We start from the raw sequence: 16,007 nt of genomic DNA on the forward strand, positions 1-16,007 counted from the left end.
AGACTGCTCAGGAAAATATTAATCTCTACAAAGATACTTCTTCAAGTTTTTGCCTTACAGTCTGGAACTTCCACTTTATTCCTGATATTAAACGAATGTAGATCTTAATCCCTCAGGCGTAAGCCTTTGAAAATAAGGAAAATGGTTGAAAACGCTGAACTAGCCAAGGGGAAAAAGAGAAGGAAAAATAAAAGAAAAATCTTTTCAGTAACTACAGACTGGCAGGTGTAGAACTGAATTCAGAGCAGGTTAACTTATTGCTGATAAACCCAATCCTCAGTAGTAAGAAAGGGCAATGTCAACAAGAACCACTGTAATTTAAGTAAACGCAGAGCCTGTGTGGCAATGCAGAAAAGGAGAAATAATACCACAGACGGTATGAAATTGAACTACAAGTTAGGTACAAAGATTTTGAATATTCTTCCCATACCAAGAAAACCCCTTTTCTTTTGTTTTTGGGTTGTTTTTTTTAAGTGGCTTTGTAGACAATCTGGATAATTTACAATTACATCCTACACAGGTAATATCCAGAGGAAACCTATACCCAGACGGAATACACTTAAAAATCAGTGCCTACATAAACAATGAAATTAAAGAGGGTAATTTGAAAGTGTTATCATTTGAAAGCAAGCAGGATTTGATTGTAAATGCCCTGCAAAAACAGGATCCCACGCTGGTGAAACTAAAGAGCTCAACAGACAAACACAAGACTGTTGATACAACGTATTACTGAGAATAAGGGATTTCAGTCTAGCAGGGGGAAAAGTTACTGATCAGTGCTGCAATGGGAGAGAGTGAGATGAACAAATGAGGACATCGACTCATGGAGGTCTGCCTGGAGAATCTCGCTCTAACCTTGCAAATGTCTTTTTCACCATCAAAGGATGGGAAACTGGAATTGTACCTCTTCTGATCAGCCGATTGATTGTATAATTGCGCAGAAATGGGAGAAATCCAGAGTTCTCATCCAAGAAAAAGAGCAGAAGGTGCAGACAGAAATTCAGATTACAATCTACCTCATTTACAATTCAAGCTTCATCTCAAATGCAGCAAACAAACATCCAGCCACCCAGGAATCATTTAGAACGCACCACAAAGGGTGACAAGATTGGAAAGCACCTGAACTGAGGGCACAGAGACCGCTCAAAAAACTGCTCCGAGGAAAGTTAAAGGCTGGTATGTATGTATTTTGTATATAACACGACTAAGAAGCAGTGGATACCCAGGGGTCTCAAACTAAGTATTTCTTCATGTCAGAAAATTCAGGCAGCATAAAGGAAGAAATTATTATAGTGAATCAAGCAGCAGGGAGTATGCAGCAGTGAACACACACATTAAGATGCTGATAAAGCACACCAGAGACGCAAATATCAACAAGTACTTGGAAGACAGCAATTGCTGTGATGTTTGTGATTCCGTATAGCTGAGCAGTTCACAAACCCAAACAGGATAAATCAGCTTAGAAAGTTGTAGGATCCTGGAAAAACTGGATGGGATAAAGAGTAAGAACAGCAGGCAAAATGGTTTTTGCTTTATGTAAGGACAACAGAAACCTTAACCTGGATGATGTCTCAAATAAGAGGAATTTATTACCTAGATTGTATTGCCAATTCAAAAACCCCACAAAAACCACCGCAATGTTTATTGACAGGTGAACTGTTCTCAGAATTAAAGAATCCCCTCCTCTCCTGCTTGAAATGTATGCCACATTTACACAGGGAAACTAGCATTTTTGCAAAGTGCTTGCCCACATTGTGTTTCTGTGTAATTTTTACGAGAAACACAACACAGTGACACTTTGAAAAGCATATTGCTTAAGATAAGAAGCAACCCATGGAAATTGCCGATAGCAAATCAAACTGGGTTCTTGGTTCCCTCACCCAGGAAGAATTCCCATCTTTTTCCAGTCTAGAATTGAAATTGCCCCAGATAATTACTTTGGTCCTCCCTGTGTAGGGTCAACAAATACACTTAATTTTGACCACCTATTCGCCTGTCTTACCTGAACAGAACTATTTGCTGGGGTCTGCAAGGTTAGGCTAAGAGACAAGCACATACAGAAACAGGGTACTTTCCCTTGCAAAAGAGTATGGCAAAAATGGTCTGACATCTGGATTATTCTATTAGAAACAGACACTGTAATCGGAATATATGTTGGGAATTTCAGAGGAATAAATTGAGAATTCCTTGTGCGTAGGAATTATAGGCAGTGGAAACAAAAAAAAAAGTAAAACAAAGGCTTGTATGATTGATTTTAGTGAACAAGGACTCAGTCTGGATTGAACTCGTTTGGCCTACTTTTAAGAAGAGACATGGAAACTGAAGCCTCAAAACAGTTTTTAAAACACAATAGGAAATGAAGACGTAGTAAGAAAAGAAATTACTTCATGGAACATGCCTATTTATTTCAGGGGCCAACTGGATTAGCAGTGAACTAAAACCACAGGCATAAGGTAAGCTAAACCACAGTAAACCACCTTTTTTAATTCCTGAAATGGCTTACTTTCCACTAGGATAGGTGTGAGGGCAATAAATAAAGGAATATTTTTGCAATGCAGAACAAATTGTACAGTGTGAACTGGGGTGAGTATCTACTCGATAAGGTTACTGAAAGTCTGGAAAAGGGAAATTCAAATGACAGAGCTGCAGGGTAAGACACCAACTAAGAGAAAATTTTGAATGAATGCTTCAAAATCCTTTTTATCCACTACAAGATATAAGTAATTGCCATAATTACCATTGAGAGCCACCAGTTTAGTGCTGTGGAAAAGCAGGATGAATAACAGTGAAGACTAGCAATTGCATTGGTGACGCAGCGCTTCAGACCATTGCTTTTCCACCCAGAAAATCTGCCTGTCAGCACAGAGCTGGCCTTGGCAGACGCAGCCCAGCGCAGTCCTGCCCCAGCAGTAAGGAACCTGCAGCTCTGTCTTCCCGCCGGCCACAGGGATGGACCTTGCTTCTTGCCCTTTGTGAGTCACAGGCTGCTAACACATAAATAATATCTACCTATTTCATAACTGAGAAATACCTCAAAGTTATGCGGTTACTAGACCAGCTACTCGAAAAAGAAAAAAACAATAAAAATTAAACCATTAATTATCTCTGCTAGCATTTGCTTAATGATAGCATTAAGCAAATGGTAGCAGAGTTATTTATTTTCTCTAAGCATTGTGACTGCCACCTATTTGATTAGATGAAATTGGAATATGAGGAAGAAACTGTGTTCAAGCAACACAAAAACTCTGACCATAGTGGCAACATCCTTTTCTACAAAATTGTTCCTATGCTGTACCCCTCTCAATAGAGAATTACAAGAAAGAGTTAACAGACCTTGCTATTTATATTTGGCAAAATAAACATTGGTAACACACCAATAACACACAGGTGTATATATATATATATTATATATGCCTATTCACAATAGATACATTTTAATCATGAATTCTACTACTAACAAGATGACTACATAAAATCAAATGAAAAAATTTGCATTATAGTACGTTGTGCTGCAAGATATGCCACAGTCTATACTGGGAATAAAGATGATGTCCTGGGGAATAAGTGATTTATAGGGTTCTACCAATTAATTTTTATTATGCTAATATTATTTAATGGTGATAGCCTAGTGCTCTGACTATACCATTCAGGTGGCTGGAAAGTTGTAAGAACAAACTAATTTTTTTACAGGATAGATGATCGTGTAAAGTTTACTGGCGTTAGTGTTGATCTGTGCTTCATTATGCTACAACGCACAAGCTACTTCTTGATTCTCACTCCTTCGGTACTGAAAGGCTGCTGGAGTTTCTTTTAGGAGAGTTAATAAGAGAGATGAGAAATTGTGATGGTGAGCAGAGGTCCTTTTCTCCATCAGGTGGTACAGACGAGACAGCTAGTATTAGCGTTTAAGATTAAATTTTCAACAGTGCATACTTTTAAGTGCCTAGCATCCACATTTGGGTCAGATTTTTCAAGATGCCAGCAGCCTATTAGGCAGATACACATGGATCAGATTTTCAATTGTGCTAATGTATTTGACACTCTAGTTCCTTATGTTAGGTCTTAGATGGGAACTGAGCTTCTCTTAAAAACCTGGTCTCAGTTGTGACTCCTAAGCTCTTCTGCAACATTTGGCCTGAAGGCACAATTTAGTCCTTACTGATTAGGCAATTTCAAAAAACTGCTCACCTGCAACTCCCTGTTTAGTATCACCTAATCGATACATGAAAGCATTTTCTAACATAAAAGAGACGAACAGGTCAGCTTTTCTGTGTCGGAGCGTTCACGTGTGCGTGTGTGCGCACTTGTGTACACTTCAAACATCTTTTGTAAATATTTCACCTTCCCTTACACACGAGGAAGTAATTGGTACATGCATGTTTTGGAAACCATTCAAAGTTGATTTTCTGCGTGGGTAAACAAAGTGCTCATTGGTGCCAGCTTGCTTCATTTGGGCAGCGTGAGGTGGAATGCAGGGCAGTTGCATCCTGCTGCTTCAAGGTACCTACACTTTTATACCTGCTTTTGGGTAGAGAAGGTAAAGAAGGAAGGGAGGACCACATGATACCGGCAGGACGAGGGCAATGCTGTGGTGAGAGGGACTTTTCTGGAGTTCAGGCATAAACGCTGTATTAATTACTATCGAATCAATGCAGATGTTTAAAACTAACCTGCTAAATTCCATATTAAACACTACATATTAAACTTAACTGTTTAAATCATGCCTGCATAGACTTTAACGTACACAGGACTGAAATGTCTCTACATTTCAATATTGTGCTCTTATATATGTATTTAAACTTTTCAGATGCTATATGCACTCCATTTGAAATCAGTGACAATCTACAGGGTTGATACGTCTTGCATTTCTGGAAATTTATAGAAGCGGCGCAGCATAGGCCAACCCTGCAAAGGGAACATTTGACAACAGCTGTCAGAGGATCTCCCTGAGAAACGGCTCCTCCTCCCCACCTTTTAGAAACCAAATGGCAGGATTATCTCAGATCTGCACAAGTAGACTCTGTAGGCCTCAAGAAAAGTTAGCAATTGGGGTGTTTTTATGCCATGATACTGAGATTTGTTGACCAAAATAAAGCTTGTGGTATTTATTCAAACAAAATACAGTCAATATGAAGACAATCAACAATTTCTTTTTCGTGTTTCTATAAGCCAGCAGGGAAAGTACTATGACACTGTATCATAAATCACTAACCGATACAGAGCTATAAAACCATCTTTGTCTACTGTTTACAGTAGAGTCAACCTGGGAATCTTTCTAGACAGTGTGGATATGGCAAAAAATGTCTGAAATGCCTAAGATTTCTTATTATGCTTCATCCATTCTCTCTACAGCTATAAAAAGGCTAATATATTTTAAACTGGAAAAAATAAATAGTGGAGTTTGGGAAAAAAACAGATGTAGCAACAAAATATATTAAAATGTGAATTGCTAACTGATTGATTTTTATAATGGCACTTTTTTTTTTCTCCGGATATAGCTACATTTACATTAATCAAGTTCATAGTTACGTGAAAATAAGTTATTTCTGGTTTTGTCTATCAAAAAAGACAAAAACTTTAATTTTACTTTAGTTTCAATTTTACTTTAATTTTAGCAGCATTTGTAAATTAAAACACTCGGGGTCTGATAGTCTTTGATGGGCTGTAATTCTGCAGGTGCTGTTTTACACCTACAGGTTAATGTAGCTACAGCTGATAGAAGTTTGGTATCTGCTGCATGTACAACCTGAAGCTGAAATGTTGATTGTCAGCACTAGGAACATTCTGCTGAAAGGGAAGTTGAATGGCTGGGCTGCTTTTTAACTCCTCCATGAAATAGCTCCATTTTTCAACAGCGTTTTTATTTCTTTTAAGATGAGGGAAGGAAATGTTTTCACTTAAATGTGCCCTGAATTTTAGTATGCTGAACTGGATTCATCTCTGACATTATCCTGGTTGTAATTCCCAGTGAAGTTAATGAAGCTACAGATGATCTTGATACACTCTATGCACAATGTATGACTAAACTTTTTTTGGCAGCAGTCTTTCATTATTACTTAAACACTGCATGTCTTTTTTTGGGAAAAAAAAAATATGTGTAAGTGGTGTTTAACACCACATCCCTATATTCTAGCCCTTGATCCTTTTCATCAAGTAAACTACAGAAATATTTCTAACTCAGTCTTTGAATTACAGAATCAAAATAAACACAAAAAAACCTTCTCAATTTAGTCTCCTAATTCCAGATAACTTTCTTGCTCTGTCCATTAAGCATGACCAATTCTGAGAAAAATCCTCGTAGCTGCACAGCATCCTCAAGTGTCTATTTACTATGGCAAAAAATTACAAATAAATCTTCAATTAAAAATAATTTTGATCTTTGAGAGGCATTTCAACATTTTGTTTATTCTGGAAATAAGATAATAGTCTAAAACTAAGGGCAGAGTTAGTGGGGTGGAGAATATTTTACAAAGAAACTAATAAGCATTTTGGCTTTGCATGTTTTTGAATTATATTTCCAATTAAAAATGCAGAGTGCTAAATCACATTACAAAGACAAATAGGAAAGTACAACTTCATTGTTGAAAACAATTTCCCTCCTATCAATCTGAGGATTCATGCATCAATATTGTAGATGAACTGTTAATTACAAAATCAATTAAAAAATTATTTCTAAAAACAGTCACGCGTCCTGGCTCTCAGGGGGGCAATTTGGGCAGAAGGTCTCATCTCACTAGGACCGCGCCAAATCACAAGTCGTCATCCACAAGTAAGCAAAAGCAATCTGGTTTTTCATTTTTCAGCGCGGCTGAGCCCAGCCTGAGATTGATCGTCACATATGGCCCCAGAAAACAAACTGTCAATACCTTGAATGCTGCAGAATTTGAACAAATAGCCGTCCGCCCATTCAAGCCACTCATTGCATCCCATTTAACAGATTTTATTGACAGTTTCCTTCTTGTAATTAAAGGGAAAACTACTGGCCAGCAACCAAGATAAAGTTCAAAGATAGGGTCAAAACAAAAGCAGATGGAGGGGCACGGTGTGACTGTCAATGGAACATAGCATCAGAGCATGTTATTGACACACAGGTATCTAATGATCAGCACGTCATTAAAGAGGGATCTATCGTGAACTTTATGCAAATGCTAAAAGGGACTTAAGACCACAATAAAGCATTAAGGAGACACAAAAGGAAAAACAACAAAGCACAAACGATTTTTACTTATCTGACGGTATTCACTGCTTCAGCATTTTTAAATTCAAATGCAGAAATTTTTTTTTTCTGAGATTTTTAACCCTTGCTGCACAGGTGTTTTTGTGGTTTGTTTTTTTTTTTTTTTTTTTAATTTCCAGAAGCGTTCTCATAAATGCAGAGGATCCTTAAGATAAGGTGTGGTCCATGTGAGATTAAATACGAATTTCCTCCCTCTTCCCATATGCTGAATTCACCTTACCAAATGAATCAGTAGCTGCTCTTAAAGAGAACATATACTGCATATTCTCATGCACCCTTTCTGTTTGTTTTAATTGCGATGATTAGGCTTGCCTGGATTATGGAATGGATTTAGGAGAACAGCATCTATATTCATTTGAAGGGATCTTTGCCTGTAAAATACTCTCCAAATCATACAGTGGAGCATTCTCCGTTCCCTTAGGAACATTCCACAATTAGAACTGGAAAGTTCTTCTTAGTTTAAATTGCTTTGTTTGTTGTCTTTTAGACTAAGGTCTGATTAGCAATTTCTTATTCTAAACTTGTGTTTAAAACAAGCATGCAGAAAGTATTAAGGAGGAAAAAAATTTAAAATGACATATTAAAAATGTAGCAACCATTATGCCACTCTGCCAACCTGAATTAGCAAGTGCTATAGCTTTGAGGGTGACAAACTCTTCTTTCTCCAACTTCATGCTCTTGTATTTCTTTACCAGCTGCAGTATGGCATTGTTAAGGTCAAGAAGGCCTGCCAATTTGGATTGGTCTTCATCCATAATATAATCTTCAGCGTATACAAGCTCATCCTCAAAAGAAAGTGACCGGTATACAACACCGAGAATCAAAATCTCCATCCAAGCACTCTGCAGAAGGCTCATCTGGTCAGCTAGAGACAAAGTGGAGAATCCTGAATAGGAAAAAAATACAGGAAAAATATTAAGTATGTTTGGATTTTTCAGAAATCTGCTCCTCTTTTTAATTTATTTTTATATACATTGTGATGAAACATGTATGTACTCTGTTATTCTCCCTTCTGCTTTTGTGCCTCTCCTCCCCATCCTACTACAGGAAAGTAAATCAATGCAAAATCAAACATTTTCTAATCAGCACACAAAGTTATAAACAAGTGGGAGTTTTTGCAGGCTCTTTCTGTAAGAATCATATTAATTTGGGGAGTATTGCAGTGACAGTCTGTGATTTGTATGATGTCTTCTTTGTCCTGAAACACTCGTGCTTAGTTCTAAAACCTGATGCTGTGAAACAGGGATCTGATGCTCTGTTCATCATTACCATAAACCAAGAAGGACAATTCAGGAGAAAAAAAAATACTTTTATAAAAAGGGAAGATTTAAAGTTTTAATAGAATTAAGGTCGCTACCACGAAGAGGAAAATTCTCTTTGAACTATAACCTCAGGGGAAAGAAAAGTAACACCTACCCTCCTCAGAAAATATATTAATTAATTCTGTAAAGGCTCCTGCCTCTAGTACGGTTGTTGAAATAACAGGGTGGCACATTAAAGTGCCAGTCGAATAGCAGTCACACCATCCTTTTTCTGAGGGCAACCAAAAATTTAATAAATGTCTCCTAATGAATTTAACTTTTGTTGTTTGTCTTTTTTTCCCCCTGTTCTCTTTCCTAATAGGATCACTAAGGGCAAACATCTTTACCGTCTTACCTTTTCAGACTCTTGTTTACAGTACCTGTTAATTTATTATATCAAACTGCTAATATCCAAATCACATTAGGAGCTACAAAACAATATGGGAGAGGAAGTGATTTTCCTGGCCTGTTGGTGAAATGCAGTAGTTTGCCAGTTGGCACTATCAACCACAAGTACTTAATAAAATCATCAAAGGGGATTAGTCAAGCTCTTCTTAAAGGGTCTTAAGACATGTCTGAGGCTTTCATTTAGTTGTTTATGGAGCTGCTTACATGTCCTTTGACAGGGTTCCCGCTGTAAGAACATTCTCCTTGGCGTTCAATTACACTTAAATGCATTTTTCTGTTTTGAAAGTTGAGAGTTACAGTCAAGCAGGAATATATCATAAACTAGTGAATCTGCAAGCCATCCACTCCAAACGAGATTTTCTCTACAAGCACTAAGCAGCAAAACTAATACAATAAAAAAGAAAACCCCACATCCAAACCACCAGGCATCCATAAAAAATGAAACATAAAACTGGCTGCATGCATGCGCGCTCTCTCTCTCTCTCATTTTTCTCCCCCTCCTTATTTGTTTTCATTTTCTCTTACTGTCTTTCTAGCCTTGTGATAGAACTGTAGCTCTCTGCCTTCAAAAAAACCAACAAAACCCGAGCCAACAACAACAGGAAACCCTTGAAGAGGTGACAATGGAAAATAACACATCTGTGATTAAAATAAATAAGAGGGAAATGGAGAAGAAATAATCATTTGAAAGGTTATAGGGAGGAATTCATGATTTCAATTAGCTTCAACATTTCTGTTCCTTCCCGTCTTTCAAGAACCAGTTTTTCTGCAGTAGCAGATGGACAGAGAACGTAGCCTGCAGCACCGTCCTGTGACAGCCCCATTCTCCCTCCCAGACACTGCTGTTAGTAAATAGATTTACACATTCTCCAATCTCCACACATCTTTCTGCCGAATAATTAAAAGCAGGATGATTAGTTTATTGAGTGGAAGGAGGAACTTTTTTATTGAGGTCCATCCACGATTTTATCAGGGCCAGCACTTTTACGGTTGTCATGAGGGTGCAGGCATCCAATTTTTCTTATCTGCCTGATTAATACAAACGCTGTTTCAGGACGCATTAATTAACAGATACAAATCTACGTTCTCATGGAAGGATCAATACAGAGAAGAAAAGAGGCATCAATGTGAATTTAGTGCTGATGATGGAGAAGGCACTCTATTGACATTTACGTGCATAGAAACTTTAAAGTTGCAGTGGAGCCCTTTTGTCCCTGTGATTTACAAATTAACAATTTTTCAGGTATAACAATGTTTCACACACTTCTGAGGAGTTTAATTAAGCAAAAAGCAATAAAATCAGTTTTGAATAAAAAAAGTTTAACCTGCAGTTTCTCACTATTCGTTTTTTTCTGAAAACTCCCAACTTCCTCCTTCTGTTTACTTACCTATTTTAGTACAGGTTTGTTGCGGTTTTTTAAAAAATAAATAATGCTATGTTTCAACATTTATTGTGTGCCACAGTCAAAGGAAATTACATGTGCCCTGTGAGGGGGAAAAATGGGATGTTGCCTATAATTTATTGTACTGCACTCTTGAAAAATCTGCAGTCTGGTGCAGTAAATATACTAATTGTTTTTACATGACACATAAAAAAAGAAATTTTTTACATTACAGAAAAACTGGCAAATATAAACCACACTGTTCTGCTCTCCAACAATAAATCAAATAAACATGATTATTTTCTTCCTGATTGAAGCAACTTTCCCTTGAAAGCCTGCTCTGCGAAAGCGTGTTTTAACTTTTAAAGGCACCCCTCGTGGGAATGTAAAGCTGCATCAAGTTGTAATTAATCTGGTTTTGTTTTGTTTTGATTTTTCAGAAAATGTGAAAGCATGCAGCATGTCTCTTCTATCACACCAGTGCCCCCTTAATAGCTGTTCAGCAAGTCACAGTTAAAAGAACAGATTACACAGGCATATGTACTTACACACAGAGCTTTATTTTTAATTGTTTGGAGGAGGTTATACTTATTTCATGCCAAACTGTGCTCTGATTCTCTGAGCTTTTGTTATATGAATCCCCTAGATCAGCCACGTTCTGTGACAAGTGGACATTTTCTATTTTAAAATGCAACCACTTTAAAAAAAGTCTCCAAATCAGACAAAATACACTTCCAGCTTTCTGGACTGGTCTTAGCCTCCCCAGTCACAGCTGTAACCCCTTTCCAAACCTCCCTGCGATGCTACGTGCTGGTTTTGAACTTCATTGTGCATTGTGTGGGTCCTTAATCCTTAAGAGTTTTGCAGGTCAATGTTTTAAATGTAGAAGTGTGTAATGGCTTTTTAAAATACAGTGTTGTGTACCTTTTTCCCCCTTAGCATGTACCACATTGGTGACAACTTTGATCTCTCTCCATCTCCCTCCCCGAGTCAATGCCATTTAATGTATCTCAGGCATTTGCTAGACTGACTCTGTACCTTGACCTGCAGTTAAATAGCATGTTTATCTGCGATACAGCGCACTCCAAATAAACCAGATGACAGTTTCCAATAACGTCATTTGGAAGGATTGAAAGGCTTCTCAAGAGTCAGGTACCCCTGAGGTAAGAAGCTTGAAGGAAGCATGTTTTGTGCCAACCCTCCTGCCATCTTCTACTAGACGCTCGTGTGCTTGACAATGATGCCATGGGCACTTGTCAAGATTTTTTTTTTTCTCTTTTTGCCTAGCAAACTGATGCACTTTGCAGTCAACTTACAAAAAAGGCTAAGCATTTGAAAGTGTGAAGGGCAAAAAATATCTGACGGCTAGTCTTCAAAAATACACTTTCATTTCAGAAAGCATAAATGTTTATTTCCTGAGCTGAGTGTTGACAGAAATAGGCTGCAGCACAGGCATATGAATTTAACCCCTGGTAGGCATTCTTTTCAATGCGGTTTTTATGTGGCTGAACGCAAGCATTGTAAATCTACAGGGTGTCTCGTAATATCACTTAACAATAGCATTGATTTGCCGGTTACAGATTTTCTTCCTTCCTTTTTTCCTTTCTTTCTCCTCCTTTCAGGGACTGTAGTGTTTCTTCAGCTAAAAATAGATACTTTTCTACAAACAGCGTATCACACTCAAATTGTAATTATGCCGTAATGACTCACTGAGATCACTGAGTGTGGATTGAGAAAAGGTTGATTGAGCAACTGAACATATGCTTGTTTTTTTTTTTCCTTTTGCATACCAGTAAACCCAAAGCTCAAAGGAAGCAGAAATAAATAGGTAAAAAGGCCTTAGCATTTTTATTATAGGAACAACCGGCAGCAAGCTGACCGTGCTCTGCAGTGCTCAGCACACCGAGCCAGCTCCAAACACAGTTCACAGCCTCTTAGACGGGACTGTTTAAACCACAGATCTTTTCAAGTATCAGCGCATGCACTATTTGCTCTCTATTTCACATTGCACACAGCTCCATGCTAAGCAGGGTGAATCTTTTATATTCCTGAAGACTCTTTCCTCTACTTCATTAAGATGGACTTCATGGACACTAACTCACTAGGGGCTAGAGTGAAGCAGCTGCAGATGGTCAAGTGCCAAAGTAAGATCTGTGCCTTGCACACAGCACTCCGAGACCTATTGGACAAAAAAAGACAGTGGCGGGACTTATCCCTACCATGATTTTCAGCCTTAAACAATTTGATGCAATGCCTAGATCAGGCTACTGTGACTCGAGTCCTAGTTTATTTCATTTTGCAAGGAATGAACTTCCCTTCCCCTCTGTTACGTGTTTAGAAATCTGAATATTTGATCAAACCATGTATGAAACTGCTGGCAAATTTGGGAGTTGCTTTTTCTGATCATCACCTCCTGTTTACTTTACCAGTTGTTTTTGCGATTGTTAGTTTTATGAGTAAAATATTCCTCTTGCTTGCCCTGGTTTGTACTTCAAATATCTTCATTTACATTTTGTATAATCAAAGCTGTGCTTGAAAATGACATGTTCACTAGTGTGTTGCAGATTCAATATATTTACACAGTTGAAATATCAGAGTTGGATTTTTAAATTATTTACACTTAATTTTGATAGATTAACTTCCTTCTAAATGTTTTATGGGTACTGATGTTTCCAGCACAATTTCCTTATTTCAAAAATGATGTATAGTCACCACTGTCAAAAGAACAAAGTGATATTGTAAACACTGTTAAAAAAAACCCTTTTCTTTCAGCCCAGATTAATTTATTTAGAGAGTGCGTGGCCTCGTGGTCAAATGACAAACAGTGGGCCAAAGGCTTATCCTGACTGCACAGAACTGAATGTAGAGAAACCCCACTTCATGTCACGATCAGACTCGGGTCCAGCGTGCTCTCGGACGTACAGCTGCTGCTCTGCCCTCCGCTCCCTTCCTGCCACGTGCTCAGCGCTTGCCCAGATCCATCGTACAACTTCAGCTGGTTTCCAGGGTGTAAACAAAGGCCAGGGAAATTTCAGCAGTGAAATTCTGCTAGGGCTACGTAATGTTTTCTAGACAAGATCACAGTATTTGCTGAAGGAAACCTTCATAGCCTGACTGCCACTTAACAGTATTCTCTCAGAAATCCAAGGAACAGGGTGGCATGATTAATTTTTTTCAGGTAATCTAGAGTTGGGTCTCCCACACAGTTCTGAATCAAGAGGTTCTTTTTATTATATTAATCAAGGAAAAAACAGATTTAATTGCATGTCAAAATAGTTTGTAGTCTAAAAATATATATCAAGACCCATGTTATGAAAACGATTACACAGAAGGACAGTACTCTCACTAATCACCAAACATATTTCACAGATTATGGATGAAATTTGGTGAAAGCTGGAAGAGAAACAGATACAACTTATTATGCCAGGATGAACCCTTTTTTTTTTTTTTTTCCTTTTTTTTTTCCATACCCATTTATTCACGGACACCCTCTGGTCAAAGGGCTAATAACTGCACATGATGTCATAGGAAGCTGAAATTTAAGTATGACTGAGGATTTGCATGTGAAGGCATAAGCTCACTGAACAAAAACCATAGGTATTTGCCCAAAGTTGAAAATCACAAACGAAGTCCCACAGCACAAACGACAACTGACCAGAAATGCAGCCAAAGACTCAACTCTGGCTATTTGCTGGACCCAGCTTCCAAGCTACTTAGAACTAATGTGCTACAATTAAAATTATGTTTAGAAATCAGTTTCATCCGAAAACTTCCGCACAGTGAACCCACCGCCTTTTCTGAGCGGTGCTTTGCTATATAGCATCTCCTCCTGCCCCTATAGCAGAGCACAGCAAAAGCAGCTCCGGGGCCCTGTGGTGAGCAGCGCTCTCTGCGCTCCGAGTTGTGACTGCCATCTGTTAGCTGTGCGGCCGTGGGAGAGGGAAGATCAGATTGCATGCACAGAGGTGCTCAAGAACTACTCTGACTCGAATACAAAAAGCAAAATGCATTTGGAGAGCGCTGGGACGTCTTCAGCCAAGACTGTGCATTTTCTCCAGTTTTATTTAAGTGTGTTTGCATTCCTAACTCTTGCTGTCCAAGTTCTTATAAAATATACATATATTTTATAACATGAAAAAATGCCTATGATAAGCACTTTTTCAATAACACCTACCAGTAAGATGGGAAACGCCACACAGAGCACTAAGAAACCTGGGGCTTTTATCACAACGCTACTTTCATCTCACTGAAACAACAGCAGAGATGGCATAGCAATAAAAATGCATTCACACTGCATGTCCCTCTCAATCCATTACGAACAATGGATTCTCACTAAGCAAACATTCGCTTGTCAGAAGTATTTGCAACACTGGATTCATTCAGCAGGACTAAGTAAGTGAAGTTCACAGCAATTTAAAGGCAGCAAATTAGACATTTACAAACAGTGAAGATGCTGCTTGTCTAGCGTGACCTTTCACTCAAGCTATACAAAAAGGTGTTAATGTAATTTAAATACCAGTTAGAAATATTTCTGGTTTGTCTTTTACCCTGTGAAACCTTACATAATAACACTAAACAGGAGCAATTTAAGCTTGTCATTTCTTCTCAGGGTAAGATGCATATAGTGAGATGTAACTCACTAGAGTTCAAGTTGATTTCAGTACTTAAATCAGAGGCACCCCTCTCACACCCAAATATTTCTAGGCAGCAGCAGTTTTTAAATTTATTTCTAGTTACAGCACAATTCTTGTGAGATGCTTCTTTAGCAACAGTGACGGAAAGGAGATGGAAAATGTGACTGATTAAGAATGTCTCCCTGACTTCTCATGACCAATTCAGTTGCTAATACTCTGAAGTGAAACATTAAAGATGAAAAAAACTGGTGAGTCACTCTTGCTTCACAACAGATTTGGTAAGACCTCCATGTATGGAGTACTTTACAATGGCATTTCTCTAAACATATGGTTTGATCTTTATTTCCATTAATTTTCATTTCATACCTTATTATTTCAGTATTCACCGAGAAAAATGAAAATACAAGATATTAGATTTAAACAGATTAATACTTGATTTTCCCTCTGAGCTGGTTTTAACACTGGAGCCTCCACAGTTTTAAATAGCTTTACTCCAAACTCATACCAACCTTATATTAAAAAGATGCCGGGCCAAACACTTATATTTTGATTTATCACTAGATGCTCTGAGAACAGAGGAAGACCTGATAAGTAGCAAAGTACTTTGTTTCTTGGTTTTGTATGCTAGACAGTTGGCACTCCTTGTGCCAACTCCTTACCTTCTCTGTAGTGACATTTTGAATTCTATGATACAGACAATGAAAAAGTTTTAAAATTCAGACTAGCAGTCCAGTATGGCCCAATGTAGCTCTAGGTCTCCTTAAGGTCAGCAATATGAACTTGCAGATTCCTGAGGGTGATCTTTCTCATGCACTACATATGTGATCTGATCTGCTTATTTAAAGTTAACTCTTGCACTTCTTCAAATTGTAACCTTTGAACATGGTTTGGTTAGACTATGTGGGCTTTTTGTCCTCTACCGAATACAGCAGAGGCAGATGACACGGTAAGCTCCTAAAATAATCTTTGCACCTAGACTTGAAAAGTCTGCACTTAGGGTAACAGCATTTTATATGAAACACGCTCTTTAAAATGTCTGGCATAT

The 16,007-nt window shown here is 38.0% G+C and overlaps 1 protein-coding gene across 5 annotated transcripts in view; it reads right to left on the reverse strand.

Annotated features, from left to right (window-relative positions):
• ESRRG (estrogen related receptor gamma) overlaps positions 1 to 16,007 on the reverse strand; it is a 371,798-nt gene that overhangs the window by 3,659 nt on the left and 352,132 nt on the right. For all 5 annotated transcript variants that reach the window (XM_086460629.1, XM_086460630.1, XM_009958527.2 and 2 more), the window contains one exon: positions 7,854 to 8,123. In XM_086460629.1, coding sequence (XP_086316755.1) covers positions 7,854 to 8,123 — 270 coding nt within the window. The remainder of the gene's footprint in view (positions 1 to 7,853; positions 8,124 to 16,007) is intronic.

The sequence above is a fragment of the Leptosomus discolor genome, chromosome 2 (assembly GCF_034619465.1).
Source record: "Leptosomus discolor isolate bLepDis1 chromosome 2, bLepDis1.hap2, whole genome shotgun sequence".
NCBI lineage: Eukaryota > Metazoa > Chordata > Aves > Leptosomiformes > Leptosomidae > Leptosomus > Leptosomus discolor.